This window comes from Leptonychotes weddellii, chromosome 1 (assembly GCF_054177405.1).
Source record: "Leptonychotes weddellii isolate Sample4059 chromosome 1, ASM5417740v2, whole genome shotgun sequence".
NCBI lineage: Eukaryota > Metazoa > Chordata > Mammalia > Carnivora > Phocidae > Leptonychotes > Leptonychotes weddellii.
In genome coordinates, this window is record NC_138369.1 from 139,882,760 (window position 1) to 139,899,927 (window position 17,168).

General features: G+C 39.1%; 1 protein-coding gene across 1 annotated transcript in view; it reads left to right on the forward strand.

Moving 5' to 3' along the window:
- The window catches only part of CFAP44 (cilia and flagella associated protein 44), a 140,996-nt gene that overhangs the window by 15,165 nt on the left and 108,663 nt on the right, over nt 1-17,168 (forward strand). The window contains exons 6-9 of the mRNA XM_081796961.1: nt 3,912-4,014; nt 8,988-9,204; nt 10,903-11,017; nt 12,371-12,535. Coding sequence (XP_081653087.1) covers nt 3,912-4,014; nt 8,988-9,204; nt 10,903-11,017; nt 12,371-12,535 — 600 coding nt within the window. The remainder of the gene's footprint in view (nt 1-3,911; nt 4,015-8,987; nt 9,205-10,902; nt 11,018-12,370; nt 12,536-17,168) is intronic.

Here is a 17,168-nt window from a genome sequence, read left to right on the forward strand (position 1 = left end):
CTTTTGTATTTGTTTCTTCTGTGGACCGGCCAGGCTCTTAGGTGCCAATACCATATGCCATATTGCAGGATTAAGGCGTTTCCAATTCAACGATTACAACCACTCCATTCACTGACATGATCTCTGTGCAGTATTGCAACATTATGTGGATGATACTATCATCTCATTTTGCAGATAAGGAAACTGGAGTTGGTAGAGGTTAAGTGGCTTCCCCCAGTCCTGCAGGGTTTTCCTATTGAACTCCCTGTTGCCCTTCTGCAAAAATACTCAGGTGAATAGCACCAATGATAATCCAAATAATAGAGATAAGCGCCAGATAAGATGTAGGTATAGAATCGAACATTAAGAGATCAAGTATAGGTTGTACGTTCGGTAATTTTGAGCAGTCGACAAAAGGATTTGCATGTGATTTGGAGGCTGTCTCTTCCTTCCTCCTCAGGTACCTGTCTCCATCAGTCACCTTCTTTCTTGTATCTTTGGCCTCTACTTCCTTAGACTTTTCATCCTCAGCATAAAAGTACACTAAATCAACTTGTTCTCACCTTAAAGGGCCCCTCTCTAACCGTGCCTTCTCTTTACCCGCTGACTTTTCCCTTCAAAGCCAAGCTTCTGCTGTTTTTTTCCCTCCCACCTCACTGAAATTGCCCATACTAAAGTGACCAACGGCCCTTTGAGTAGCCAAATCCAAAGAATACCTTTCTAACTGTATCTTACCTGACCTCTCTCTAGCACTTGGCCCCATACCTGAGTTTTTACCTTGACTGTTTTTCTACTCTGTGATCCTTAAAAGCAGGTGTCCCTAGATCTGCTCTCACCAATAACAATCCGAGAAACACCTCTTGGTGTCTTTAGAGTCATGAGAGGGGCCCCTGTTCAGAGTAGGCTATGTGAGACAGGGAAAGGAGGAGAAATACGCAGGATTTGGGGTGCATATAAGCAGCACTTCCATAGCAGATGCTCAAAGGGTTTTTTTAGAAGAATCATGATCTAAATAGAAGTCTGCCCTGCTCTTACCCTGCCTGTCAGGTGTGAGCAGCCCAGACAGAACTGGGAGGTGCAGGGCCCACATCACCACATCCTGCAGAGGTAGAGGGCTTCCAACAGAAAGCCTGGTGCAGCTCCAACAGAGAGACTGGGCCAACCTAGCAGGGAGTGGTGGGAAATACTTTTGATTAGATTAGATGGGACCTGGTAGGGTGTTTAGATTAGAAATGGAGGTGAGTGGAGAGGTTTTGAAGATTCTTGCTCTGAGAAATGAAATAGGGACATGAATGGGAACGGAGAAGGTAAGGAAAATCTAAGATCCACAAATAGAACTTGGAGTGGTTATGGAAACAGGATATGGTGAGATGGATGAGTGAAGATAGTCTCATGATTATTTCTTTTTTGATCATCTATCTATACGTAACACGTGTGCATGGTAAAGTCCCTGTCCTCAACAAGAATTAATTAATTAATTATGATTATTTTTTAAAAGATTTTATTTATTTGAGAGAGAGAGCAGGAGCGGGGTGGGGTAGGGAAGGGGAGAGGGACAAGCAGACTTCCACTGAGCGTGGATCTGATGTGGGGCTCGATCCCAGGACCCCAGACCCCTGACCTGAGCCAAAGTCAGATGCTCAAATGACTGAACCACACAGGCTCCCCAACAAGAATTTATTATATTACATTGTGTGTCCAACAGTACTCAGAACATGCAGGGATTTAAATGAAGAAGGGTTCCGGACCTCTATGGATTCAGAGAGTTTAAAATCCATCTAAACAGGCAAGGCTCATGTTAAAAAGCAAAAAACCAAAAACCCAGATCCATACAAGTACATGATACTGTGGCACAGCTGTGTGCAAATATTCACAGGCCCAACGTGAGGGTCACGGGTTCTGTGGAGGGAAGTCGGTCAGGGGCCACCCTGAGGTGTCATGAGCCCTGAGGTCCGTATCACCTGCAGAGTACTGAGAAACAGGTAACTATCACTTTTTTTCCTCTCACTTTATGGCCAATAGTAGTTTTGAAATTTCTATTTTGTTGTACAATAACTTGGTCTGAGGTCAGTAGGTAGAGGTGTACTGTGGTCAAGAATGCTAATCCGAATCCTCATCCCCCTGGACTCTGGGCATTTGCATGTCCACAGGGCTTTTCTCCATGCATGCTGGAGCTGTCAGTGCTTGGATAGGGGCCTTTCCTCAGCTGTCCTCATCACTTCATTTTTTCCTGAAACAGCCGTTTGTGGATAAGAAGTGTTCTGGCAGGGCAATAAGAAACCTGTGGGAAATGGGTAATGCGGGCATATCAACTATCTTTCAGAAAAGATAGTATGTTGAGTGTAAAGTAAATGACTCATTAATTCCAGATCTCCACTAAAGATAAAACACCAAACTCAACCCCACAGAGCTTCTAATCTGAAAGGGCTGAAACTTTTTCCCTAACTGGAGGCCAGACCTAGAGTGGTAAAAGATTTGCCTGAATTCCTACACAGATTTCTGTGACCGCGTATCCCACACAATATTCTTCTGTAAATGGGCATCTAGAAAGATGTAGTCATAACCTGTTTCCCTCTAAGTCCTTCGTAGCTCCTATTTTTTAGTTCCCCTTTCTTCCTGGCTTCCAACACCTGGCTTGAATCCTACCTCTGACATTTGCAAGCTGTATGACTTCAAGTTACTTAGCCTCTCTGTGCTTATTTCCTCATGAAAAAGATGGGAAGGATAAGGGTATCCGAACTCACAAGGTTGATGTAAAATTTAAGGGAATTAATTCATATAAAACGTACACAGTGTCTGGGGCACATAATAAGCATGTAATAAGCGTTCTTTTCTCACCGAGTGTCCCTCCTATAAAGCCAAGCCTGGTTTCAAGCTGAAGTGATGGGTGTTTACTTGAATGGAAGAGGTGTCAGTAGGAAGACCTTATTATAGGTCTTATGGCCCCATGTGTGGGGAGAAGAAAAAAAGCTACAATGTTATTTTGGGTACCAAAACCTACAGTGCAACCTATATCCTCTGAGGAAACTCCTGTTCCACGGGTATAAAATCAGGAGTTGCAACATGGTAACCAAAAACAGAATTTCATAAAGCACATATTGTGTCTTAAATAGTTTATTTTTGTAATAGCCTATTTTTATTTTTAGACTATCCATTTACTCTTCCTGCACCTTGGCTTACGAATGAACAAAAATAACAGGAATAAACATATAATTCTATAAGATTTATACTGCTATCATTTGAAATGCTGACACAAATAGTTTACCCAGGGCATATTTACTATATTTTCCTCTGCATCTGGCTTGAAAATATTTTATCTTTCTCACTTCTAGTAAGTTTATATGTATTTGTGTTGAATTTGTCCAAGGTGAAATTTTTTTTTAAACTGAGCTGTAACCTATTCTGGAAACATGAATTTTTCTGTACAAAAATTTAGGCTGATTTATATATGGAGGGTAAACAATTCATCTAACTTAGTTGTTCTCAAAGAGTGGTCCCCAGGCTAGCAGCATCAACATCACCTGGAACTTGTTAGAGATATAAATGCAAATTTTGGGGGCCCAGCCCTGATGTACTGAATCAGAAACTTTGGTGGTAGGGCTTGCCCTCTGTGCCTTAATAAGCCCTCCCTGTGGTTCTGATATGTGCTAACGATTGAGAACCACTGTTCTAGCTCTTCTGATGGCAATTAAAAAAATTGTAGAGGTAGAGATGACTCTATTAACAAAAGTAAAACTTAAAATGAGTATTCCCCTAGGTTTCAGTTTAAATCACATCCATCACCACGTACTTACCAGATGCCCATTTTTTAGTTTTCTATTGGAGTGGATCCTAATAAATTATAAAATCACAGGTGCTAAATACTACATTAATAGAACTATTTATAAGAAAATTCTCCTTTTACTATTTAAGTGAGATTTTACTTTTTATAGGTTCATCCTGATAAAACTTACTTCACAGTAGCTGAAAAAGGTGTTTTCCCAAAGATTATCATCTATGAATATCCTTCTTTGAAGCCCTACAGAATCCTTCAAGGTGAGCTCAGTATATCCTCTAAAATATTCCATGTTCAAGGTTAACAACATTCAGGGTCTTCCAGAGACACAGAACTAGGAGGAGGTAGAAAAGAGATTTACTTAAAGGAATTGGCTTATGTACTTGTAGGGGCTGGCAAGTCTGAAGTTTGTAGGGCAGGCCAGTAGGCTGGACATTCTTGGGCTGGGGCTGATGCTACATGCTCAGGTAGAATTTCATCTTCCTCAGGTGAAACCTCAGTTTTGCTTTTAAGGACTTTCAACTGATTGAATGAGGCCCACCCAGATTAAAATAACCACACATGAACTTAATCACCACAGTTCTCTTATGAATTTTGCTTTCCATATAATTAATTTTAGTAGTTTTTTAAACAGACTACTTTTCAGGGCAGTTTTAGATTTACAATAAAATTGAGAGGAAGGTTCAGAGATTTCCCATAGCCCTCTTCCCCTACACGTGCATAACATTCCCTGTTATCACTCACTAGGTACATTTTTTGCTGAGGACCAGTCTCTGTTAGCACATCATAGTCACCCAGAGTCCACAGTGTCCCCTGGGCTTTACTCTTGGTGTTGTATTCTCTGGGTTTAGACAAATGTCTAATGATGTATATCCATCCTTATAATCTCATATGGTGTATTTCCACTGTCCTAAAAATCCTCTGTGCTCTCCCTATTTATGACTGCCTCCACACGGCAAGCACTGATCTTTTTATTGTCCCCACAGGCTTGCCTTTTCCAGAATGTCATATAGTTGGACTCATACAGTGTGTAGCCTTCTCAGATTGACTTCTTTCACTTAGGAATATGAATTTAAGGTTCCTCCCTGTCTTTTCATGGCTTGATAGCCCATTTCTTTTTAGTGCTGAATAATATTCTGTTGTCTGGATGCACCACTGTTTATTCATTTGCATATTGAAGGGCATCTTAGTTGTTTCCAAATTTTGGCAATTATGAATAAAGCTGCAATAAACACCTGAATACAGGTTTTTGTGTGAACGTAAGTTTTCAACTACTTTGGGTATATACCAAAGAGCATAATTACTGGAGCATGGTAAGGGTCTGCTTAGTTTTGTAAGAAACTGCCAAACTGTCTTCCCAAGTGGCCGTACCACTTTGCGTTCCCACCAGCAGTGAATGAGAACTCTTGCTGCCCCACGTCCTCATCAGCATTCGGTGTTGTCAGTGATTTGGATTTTGGCCATTCTAAATAGGTGTGTGGCAGTATCTCAGTCTTTAAATTTGTGGTTCCCATAGAACGTGGAGCATCTTTTTAAATGTTTATGTGTTACCTGCATGTTTTTGGTGAGGCTGTCTGTTAAGGTCTTTGGCCCATTTTGTAATTGAGTTGTTCATTTCTTATTGTTGAGTGTCAAGAGTTGTTTGTATATTTTTGGTAATAGTCCTTTATCGCATATGCCTTTTGCAAATATTTTCTCCCAATCTGTGCCTTGTTTTGTCATTCTCTTGACATTGCCCTTCTCAGAGGAGTTTTTCATTTTAATGAATCTTGGCTTATCAGTGACTTCTCTCATGGATCCTGTCTGTCTTTGGTGTGGCATCTAAAAAGGCATCACCATACCCGAGGCCGTCTAGGTTTTCTTCTACGTTATCTTCTAGGAGTTTTATGTTTTCACATTTTATACTTAGGCCTACGATCCATTTTGAGTTAATTTTTATGAAAGGTATAAGGTCTAGGTTTACATTAATTTATTTGTTTGCTTGTTTGCTTATTTGTTGCCTATGGATGTCCTGCTGTTCCAGCACCATTTGTCGAAGAGACTGTCCTTGCTCTGTTATATTGCCTCCATTCCTTTCTCAAAGATCAGCTGAATATATTCCTGTTGGTCTATTTTTGGGCTTTCTATTCTGTTCCATTTACGTATTTATCTATTCTTTCCCCAGTGTCACACTGTCTTGATTACTGTAGCTTTATAGGAAGTTTTGAAGTCAGGTATTATGAGTCCAACTTTGTTCTTTTCACTTAATATTATGTTGACTATTCTGGGTCTTTGTCTGTCTGAACTTTAAAATCAGTTTGTTGATATCCACAAAATAATAATCTAATTGTTTTTGTACATCGTTAGATTCAATTTGCTAATATTTTGCTGGGGATTTTTGCATCTATGTTCATGAAAGATACTGTTTTGTAGTTTTCTTGAACTGTTGTTTATTACATTAAGAATAAGAAAAACAAAAGTTTTTTATTTTACTTTCACTTACTCCTTCTTCAGTCCTCTTCATCCCTTTATGTATACCTGAGTTTCTGACCTATGTTATTTGCCTTCTGTTTAGAGAACTTCTTTTTAACATTTCTGGCAAAGCAGGTCTCCTGGCAACAAATTCCTTCAGTGTTTGTCTGAGAAAGTATATATCGGTCACTTTTGAAGGATAATTTCACAAGGTACAGAATTCTAGGTTGGTGGGTTTTTTTTTCCCTTCCTTTCCTTTAAATATTTCAGTCCATTCTTCTTGCTTATATGGTTTCTGAAGAGAAGTTGGATATAACTCTCCATTCTTCTTTAGGTAAGGTTTTTTTTCCCCCTTGGGCTTTTTTTTAGGAGTTCTTCCTTTATTTTCATTTTCTGTAGTTTTCTGGGCATTATTCTAGTTGGTGTTCTCTGAGCTTCCTAGATCTGTGGTTTGGTGTCTGATACTAATTTGCGGGAAATTCTCAGGCATTACTGTTTCAAATATTTCTTCTGTTCCTTTCTCTCTTCTCCTTTTGGTATTCCCATTATACATACACTATACTTTTTGTAGTTGTTCTATAGTTCTTAGATATTCTGTTCCATTTTCATCAGTCTTTGTTCTCTTTGCTCTTCAGTTCTCTGAAGATTCTATTGATCTATTCTGTAGTTCAGAGATTATTTCCTCAGCTGTGTCCAGTTTACTAATGAGCCCACCAAAGACATTTTTCATTTCTGTTGTTTTTTATCTCTAGCATTTCCTTTTCGTTCTCTTAGGATTTCCATTTCTCTGCTTACATTGCCCATTTGTTCCTGCATATTGTCTACTTTATTCATTAGAGCCCTTAGCATATTAATCATAGTTGTTTTAAATTCCCAGTCTGATAATTCCAACATCTGTGCCATATCGGGTTCTGATGCTTGTTCTGTCTCTTCAAACTGTGTTTCTTGCCTTTTGGTATGCTTTGTAATTTTTTCTTGATAGCCAGACATGGTGTAGTGGGGAAAGATAATTGCTGTAAATAGGCCTTTTATAACTTGGTGGTAAGGTGTGGGGGGGAGGGGAAGTGTTCTTTAGTTCTCTGATTAAGTCTCAAATTTTTCGTGAGCCTCTGCCTCTGAACTGAACTTCACAAACGTTTCTGAGTTGTTTTCTCCCCCTTCGGTGGGACAGGATGATTATGATGAGGGAATAGAAGGTAAGCTGAGGACAAAGCAGAAGCTGACACCCCACAAACCGCCTCCCCCATGGGATATATGTGACATTCCTCAGACACTCCTGGCTGCCCTAAAGCTAAGGAAAGGAAAAACAAATCATTAACTTATAGAGATCACAATCCTGCAAGACCTGAGTCTCCCTCAGTTTACAAATGTCTTAGCAATCTACAAGAACAAAGCATTTCTATCAATAACCTAGCTTCCAGAAGGAAATGTGGATACAATGAAATGTCCTTATAACCTGCAGCCCATTGACAGATACTTGAAGCAGAGTATGTAATACAGAGTATAATGTTCCTCCAGGAAGCTCCCAACTATCTTAATGTTGATGCCTTGCTAGAAGGAAAAACAACCTTAATTTGACAATGGCGAGGCCTCTGGTGTCTTGTAGGTCCTCTTTAGCATATGAAAAAGTTCTTTTGAAAACCTCCCTTTTTCCTTACCTCCCCCAGCCCCATGGTATATAATCAGCCACCTTTCACAACCCTGGTCCAGCTGCTTTTTCTGCCCATGGGTCCTATCCCCGTGCTTAAATAAAACCATTGTTTTGCACCAAAGACATCTCAAGAATTCTTTCTTTGTCGTTGGCTCCGGACCCCACCCACCGAACCTCACCTATATTCCAAAACCACATCAGTTAGAGGGGGCTAGAATTGGGTATTTCCTTCCCCAGGTTAATTAGGCTCTGGTTAATTAGTTTCTCCTGAGGGCAGGCCTTATTAAGAAGAACGAAGTGTGGTGTGTTTCAAAACGATTCCTTTTCCCCCTCCCCCTGTTGAAAGCCTGAGTTGTTTTTCTAGTATTTACTGTGGGAACCTGGTCAAGCTCCTGGGGATAAATCTCACAATATTGTTGGGGCCCACTTATGACTGGGTCCCCCTGGAGTTTTAACTCTCCAACTTGTCCACACTGAGCTCCAGCAGTTCTTCAGTTATAACTGTTCAGGTTTTATTACCCCGGCCCTGGTTCTCTCTGCTGTTTTAGCTGTTACTGCTTGTGAGTTCCTGCCGTGATAAGTTGCAAATGCACCTCACCCACCAGTCTCCCCAGTCTTGGGAGCAGCCATTTGCCCTGTGTCCTTCCCTCACTTATGAATCCAAGAAGAGTTGTTGATTTTTCAGTGTGTTCAGCTTTTTATTTGTTGTTAGGATGGAATGCTGACTTCCAAGCTCCTTACATGCATAACCAGAAACCTGAAGTCCTCAATTTTTATTTGATGAATTTTCCAGTGGCAAATTTCTAATTACAGATTGATACCTTTCTGCCATCTAACAGGATTTTGTACCCCCCTACCCCACTCCATAAAATGGAATGTGTTCTCAAGGTGTTTTTCTCATGCAAAATGTGACTAAGATTTCTTCACTCTCCCCCCGCATGTCATGTAATACATTCTAAAGCCAAGGGTGATGCATGATTTTGGATTGTTTCTTTGGGAATTCTTGGCATTCTTTCATCAATAGTTATCACCAAGGGTACTCACTCTCTTTCCCTCCTTTTTTTTTTTTTAATAATATACTTTTGAAAATGAAATGTTGCCTTTGTTCATTACTCCCATTCATCCTTTCAGATGGGACTGAGCTGGGCTATGCTTATGTGGATTTTAACTACAATGGTACCTTGCTAGCCTCTGTTGGCAGCAACCCTGATTACACACTGACCATCTGGAATTGGAAAGAAGAACAGCCCATACTGAGGACAAAAGCTTTTTCCCAGGAAGTTTTTAAGGTTACTTTCAATCCTGAAGATGATGAGCAGCTTACTACATCGGGATCAGGCCACATCAAGTAGGTTGTGTGACTGGTACAGGTACCGGTAGATAATCATCAAGGATATTATCTTAAGAGGATCAGCCATCTGGAGACATTTGTGCTGATGTTAACAGTAGGATAATGTTTAAATGTGTTATCTTCAAAGCTAACTGTAGTGCTGCTTTTCTAATCGGATATGGGGCTGTTATTACTGAAACCAGCATAGATAAAAAGAAGGGCTTTTAAATTTAGCCTGCTGCCTTACAGGCTTTACCACCTAAAAGGGTTTGTATACTGCTTACTAACATGGCATATTGAGTGTTCAGATCCACTTTTAAATTTGTGGCAGCAATATTGTATGATGCCTAAGTCATTTTGACATCTCTGAACTCAGTATTCATCTGTAAAACATGAGTTATAACAGAATCATTCCTAACACAGGACCCTCAGTACTAAATTGTAACAGAGCCTACTTTTGATCTCCGGTCTCTGGCTCAAAATTCCATGTCCTTTTCACTCTTTCACACTCTGCTCTCTTTTTTTTCAGGATGGAATGGTTTTGTCTTTTTCAGTCTTCGTTCTACCCTGTCTTATGCATTTATTTAACAACCTTCCACCACCTCCTTCGAGCTGCTCATAACTAGATTTCCAGTGTCCTTTTCGAGAAAGACATTTTTATCCTAAGTTTCTCTTATTCCAATTCAAACCTGGCTCTCTTCTTATTTATTCATTAGAAATACAGATTAATTGAATAGATTTTAAAATGGAAATTTGGGGGAATTCTTAAGTAATCTTCTGCTAGCTGTAGGCTAAAAATTTCCAGTTCTTTACATTCTCCCATCATTTAGTAAAGTGCATATTTTCTTTGCATTGTATCTTTGGAGAGAGAAATCAAATAATTTCATGTGTGAAGTGCTATAGAAGAAACATATGTATATGGAAATGTATGATCAGGGGACCTATGAAAGCCTTGGAGAAGGATGTTGGTTATTTAAGCTTTTGGTTTCATATTACTGGCTTGTTGATACCATCCATTATCTATTTTATATCTAGTTGGTAGGCCAAATTCTTTTTTCTACATGTTTTTCATCATCTGACTGTTCACTTACTTAAACTATTAATAATAAATGCTAGTAATAACCAACCTTTATTCATTGATTTTATGTGCAAGGCACTGTTCTAAGAGTTTTTCAACAATTTTATGAGGTAGGTTCTACTAGTATCCTTATTTTATTCATGAGAGATTGAGAGCACAATCACTCTTAAGCTACACAACAAGTAAGTTAGAATTTTTTGAAAACTCTTACATCTTTTTACATGCCAAGATGGAAATGTTCTATGTTGTCCAGTCTAGTAGTCACTAGCTGCATGTAGCTATTGAGTACTTGAAACTGGCTGGTCTGACTGAAACAGAGTTTTAAATTTGATTTAGTGTTAATTACATTAAGTCTAAATTAAGATAGTCAAACTTGGCTAGGGCCAACTGCATAGGACAGCATGACTCTAAGATAAAATATCCTGAAAAGCAGGGAATTTATTTTGTCTATTTTGCTCAATTCTGAATTCATATTACCTAGAACTTTGCCTGACAGGTAGGTGATACTTAATACATATTAGTTAGATGAATGAATAAATGAAATAATATATGTGACTCTGAAACATGTAAATGCTTGAGTGATAATAAAAATAAATAAAGCCTCTCTGAGGTACATTCAGTCTCTTTCTTGTTTGCAGGTTCTGGGAAATGGCTCTAACATTCACTGGTCTCAAGCTTCAGGGCTCATTGGGTCGATTTGGCAAAACAGCCACTTCTGATATAGAAGGTTACATGCAGCTCCCGGATGGGAAGGTGAGTACAGCCACTATTCTGCGATAATAAAATTATGTTTTCAAAATGAAAATATATGAAAGTACATTAGACATTCTAAAAACCACTGCCAATGTTAGTAATAATGGATACTATCATTGTAAATATAATGAACATGTAATTTTGCCTCTTCAGATTATCAGTTTTAATTAATATAGTTCTAGGGAGTAGTCATAATCCACATGTAAATACCTTTTTTTATGCTAAATATTATACACACATATATAAAGTATGCAAGCATTTTAATATATTAACATAGTGACATATTTTCACTTATTGTCATGGATTATTATGTTTATCTGTCCCTCCTCTTTTGTCATGATGCTCCAAGAGGACTTACTGGCTCAAAGGTTGTGTACAGTCTTGTGGCTTTCTCTTTTATTGTCAGATTATTATTTAGGAAGATTGAGCCACTTCACAGTGGCACCTACAGATGCACTCAACTTTAATCTGTTAGTTTATTCTTTAACATTGTTAGTTTATTTTCTCTCTTCTTCTTGCAAAATTTGTGGGCATATTGCCTAGGGGAATACCTCTTAAACATCCTAAGAACTAGTGTTTGGTGGTACATACTTGGGGAAGTGCTGGATTAAATGGATTAATAGGAGCTGGTTCCAAATGACTATTCTTGTTTGAAATTGGATATTATTATGCTATAATCTGCTGAGTTCAGTAATGGCCTCACAATTTTTGACACATCTCATAACCTTTAATATTATCACTCTTAAAAACTAGAATCTACAATGGAATATAACTCAGCCATCAGAAAGGATGAATACCCACCATTTGCATCAACATGGATGGAACTGGAGGGCATTATGCTAAGTGAAATAAGTCAAGCAGAGAAAGACAATTATCATATGGTTTCACTCATCTGTGGAACATAAGAAATAGTGTGGAGGACCACAGGGGTAGGGAGGGAAAACTGAATGGGAAGAAATCAGAGAGGGAGACAAACCATGAGAGACTCTGGACTCCGGGAACCATACTGAGGGTTACAGAAGGAAGGGGGTTGGGGGGATGGGGTTACCAGGTGATGGGTATTGAGGAGGGCACGTGATATATTTGAAAAATTACCAGCAATGTACAGCCTAATCACAATGATGTAAAATTATGCATAATGCTAGGAAGAAATACATACAAATGTGGTTAGTGGTTGTTTCTGAAGTGGTGAATTTTCATTTCTATATTTTCTTATTTTTCTATACTTATTTTTTTTACTTTCATAATCAAGAAAGAGAAACTATAAAAATAATTCTCACCTGCCATTTGAGGCATAAATATCCATGTTTGTCTGTTTTAATGCACATTCCTTCCTTTCTGCATACCTGCCAGGTGCTCTCGGGCTCAGGGTGGGGCAACATGCTGTTGTGGGAAGGCGGCCTCATCAAGGTTGAGCTCTGTCGAGCTGGAAGGAAGTCTTGTCATCAGGGTCCCATTAACCAGATAATGCTGGATGAAGGCGAAGTTATCACCATTGGGGCAGATGGATGTATTAGGGTAAGTTTTCTTGACACTTGGTCAGTAGCACGCACACAAATGGATTCCAGATCACTCTTTTGGGTGATAATGCTTTCCTTATGGTAAATATTTCAATTCTAGTCAAAATTAATTTATAGCATCTTAGGAGTGCATTTTCTGAGGGGAACTTCTGTCATTGAAATAGTAGTTTCAGAAGATGAAAACCTATTTTAGCAGAACATAAACGGTGGATACAGATGTCCTTTCAAAACACACAGTATGAATGGGCCATTTTCTAGGGACAAAAGTACCAAACGTTTCTTATTTTTTTTTTTTTAAAGATTTTATTTATTTGACAGAGCGAGACACAGCGAGAGAGGGAATGCAAGCAAGGGGAGTGGGAGAGGGAGAAGCAGGCTTCCCGCTGAGCAGGGAGCCCGACACGGGGCTTGATCCCAGGACCCTGGGAGCATGACCTGAGCCGAAGGCAGACGCTTAATGACTGAGCCACCCAGGCACCCCAAACATTTCTTATTTTTGACTGAGGTTAACCGTTAGAAATGACACTGAAAAGTGTGCTGATGAGGTTTGCCTATGGATACTCCCCTCCCCTTGCTCCTTACACTGGTGAACTCACTTGTCCTCATCTGCAGACACTATCCAGTCCATAGTGTGGGCTAGCCTGCAACACTGCTCCAGCATCTAAGTGCTCCTGGTTGTTGTCATACCCTGCTGTTGCTGGCAAAGCTGGAGGCTGCTGATTTGCCTTGTGGTCCTCTTGGTACATATTCCTACTGGTGCCTTTCAGAAGAAAGTGGTAGTATTCTCTGGGTGTTCCTTAGGAAGTATCATTATGAGAAGTAAGACTATATTTTTGAAAATAGTCTGGTCATTCTGATACCTGTTGTACTTACTATGTCTAATACACTGTTTAAACCATCTCTCTCCCATTCTTGTCTTCTTGGCATTGGCTTTTTGAACCCAAGTATACATTTTTACATTACCAATATTAAATTTAATTTTGTTAGATTTTACTCATTGTTCTGGGAAATTTTTATGTCCTTTTGTTTGTCATATAGTATATTCACTATGCTTCCAAGATATGTCACCCAAAATGTCAAAATACCAACTGGAAGGAAACCTCAAGAGAAAAGAAGTCAAATACTTCACAGAGTGTCCCTTCCTGAACACCACTAATTTCTAAACTGGCTTCTTTTAAAAATTTCATCCTAATCTCTTTAGTCTTTTACATAGTAAATCTCTACATCTAACCCTTTGGGAAAAACCTACCCCAACTCCCAGGAGTTAGTTCTACCCTAGGATTTGGGCCTCTCCCCCATGAGGCTAGCCCTAGGTGACAACATGAATCCTCTTTGAAAGTTACTTTCCCAAAGGCTGAGTTATTGAGTCTACGTTAACAGGGTGGGGTGTGTCAATAGATCCATTCAGGGTAGGCTTTGGTACTTCGCAGAGGAAGTCCTTCTCAATCTCTCTTCCTCCTGAGGTGAACCTCTGCTCCCTGATGCTTCTATAGCATTCTGCTCTCCTGTCCCAGAACAATAATCCTTAACTGAATGGTATAATCTAAATCAGTAATGAGAACCATTTTCTTGTGAAGACATCATCTACATCCATTTTCTCCTCATAATGAAGATTGTGCTTGAATCATTAAAAGGCCTATTTCCCCTTTCCAGGGGCCCACTGGTAAATTCAAAACAGGGCTCATTATAATGTCTTGCCGAATAACAGGAACATTTACTCCTTAGGGCCACTTTATATGCAGAAAGACCTAAGAGATACCTTGACATAAAGTTTACATTGGGCAAATTAGAATTCTTATTCAGGCTGTATTCTCTCACTAATCTCCATATATACAGAAGACACTATGATAATTTATTATGCCCCAGTTGGGAGCAATATCCCAGGGGTCACATTTTGGCTGGTGTTCTCATTACACCTACTTGCTCATTTGCATGAAGCAAGAAGAAATGACTTTTGGAAAAAAAAATCAGGGCCTTTTCTTTCTTTTTTCTCAATTTTTTAAATTTTTAATTCAATTCAATTAACATCTAATGTATTATTAATTTCAGAGGTAGAGATCAGTGATTCATCAGTCTTATATAATATCCAGTGTTCATTACATCACATCACATTAATGTCCATCACCCAGCTACCCCATCCCATAACCCCCCTTCCCTCCAGCAACCCTCAAGTTGTTTCCTATGATTAAGAGTCTCTTATGATTTATTTCCCTCTCTGGTTTCATCTTGTTTTATTTTCTTTCTCTCTTCCTGTATGATCCTGTTTTGTTTCTTAAATTCCACATATGAGTGAGATCATATGATACATGTCTTTCTCTGATTGACTTATTTTGATTAGCATAATACCCTCTAGCTCTATCCACATCATTGCAAATGGCAAGATTTCATTTTTTTGATGGCTGAGTAGTATTCCATTGTATATATATATACCACATATTCTTTATTCATTCATCTGTCAATGGACATCTGGGCTCCTTCCATAGTTTGGACATTGATGTGGACATTGTGGACATTGCTGCTATAAACATTAGGGTGCTGATGCCCCTTCAGATCACTGCATTTGTATCTTTGGGTAAATACCCAGTAGTGCAATTGCTAGGTCTATTTTCAACTTTTTGAGGAACCTTCATACTGTTTTCCAGAGTGGCTGCACCAGCTTGCCTTCCCACCAACAGTGTATGAGGGTTCCCCTTTCTCTGCATCCTCGCCAACATCTTTCATTTCTTGACTTGTTAATTTTAGCCATTCTGACTGGTGTGAGGTAGTATCTCATGTGGTTTTGATTTGTATTTCCCTAATGCTGAGTGACGTTGAGCATTTTTTCATGTGTCTTGGCCATTTATAGTATTCTTTGGAGAAATGTCTATTCATGCCTTCTGCGCATTTCTTGATTGGATTATTCTTTGTGTTGAGTTTGATAAGTTCTTTATAGATCTTGGATACTAGCCCTTTATCTGATAAGACGTTTGTAAATATCTTTTCCCATTCTGTAGGTTGTCTTTTTGTTTTGTTGACTGTTTCCTTTGCTGTGCAAAAGCTTTTTATCTGGATGAAGTCCCAATAGTTCATTTTTGCCTTTGTTTCCCTTGCCTTTGAAGATGTGTCTAGCAAGAAGTTGCTGTGGCCAAGGGCAAAGAGGTTGCTGCTATGTTCTCCTTTAGGATTTTGATGGATTCCTGTCTCACATTTAGGTCTTTCATCCATTTTGAGTCTATTTTTGTGTATGGTGTAAGGAAATGGTCCACTTTCATTCTTCTGCAGGTGGCTGTCCAATTTTTCCAACACCATTTGTTGAAGAGACTGTCTTTTTTCCACTGGATATTTTTTCCTGCTTTATCAAAGATTAGTTAACCATAGAGTTGAGGGTCCATTTCTGGGCTCTCTATTCTGTTCCACTGATCTGTGTCTGTTTCTGTGCCAGTACCATACTGTCTTGATGATTACACCTTTGTAATAGAGCTTGAAGTCCGGAATTGTGATACCACCAGCTTTGGTTTTTTCTTTTTTCTTTTTTCAACATTCCTTTGGCTATTCAGGGTCTTTTCTGGTTCCATACAAATTTTAGGATTATTTGTTCCAGCTCTGTGAAAAATATTGATGGTATTTTGATAGGGATTGCATTGAATGTATAGATTGCTCTAGGTAGCATAGACATTTTCACAATATTTGTTCTTCCAGTCCATGAGCATGGAACGTTTTTCCATTTCTTTGTGTCTTCCTCAATTTCTTTCATGAGTGTTCTATAGGTTTTTGAGTACAAATCCTTTGCCTCTTTGGTTAGGTTTATTCCTAGGTATCTTATGGTTTTGGGTGCAATTGTAAATGGAATCTTTCTCTTTCTTCTGTCTCATTGTTTGTGTATAGAAATGCCACTGATTTCTGTGCATTGATTTTATATCCTGCCACTTTGCTGAATTCCTGTATGAGTTCTAGCAATTTTGGGGTGGAGTCTTTTGGATTTTCCAAATAGAGTATCATGTCATCTGCAAAGAGTGAAAATTTGACTACTTTGCTGATGCAGATGCTTTTTATTTCTTTTTGTTGTCTGATTGCTGTGGCTAGGACTTCTAGTACTATGTTCAACAGCAGTAGTGATAGTGGACATCCCTACCGTGTTCCTGACCTTGGGGGAAAAGCTCTCAGTTTTTCCTAATTGAGAATGATATTTGCTGTAGGCTTTTTGTATATAGCTTTTACGATATTGAGGTATGTTCCCTCTACCCCACACTGTGAAGAGTTTTAAGAAAGGAGGCTCTAGGGATGCCTGGGTGGCTCAGTCGGTTAAGTGTCTGTCTTTGGCTCAGGTTGTGACCATAGAGTCCTGGGATTGAGTCCTGCACTGGGCTCCCTGCTCAGTGGGGGAGGCTGCTTCTTCCTCTGCCTCCTGCTCCCCCTGCTTATGCTCTCTCTCTCTCTCTGACAAATAAATAAATCCTTTAAAAGAAAAAAGAAAGGATGCTGTACTTGGTCAAATGCTTTTTCTGCATCTATTGAGAGGATCATATGGTTCTTCTTCTTCTTTTACTAATGTAGTGTATCACATTGATTTGCAGGTATTGAACCACCCTTGTAGCCCAGGGATAAATCCCACTTGGTTGTGGTGAATAATCCTTTTAATGTACTGTTGGATT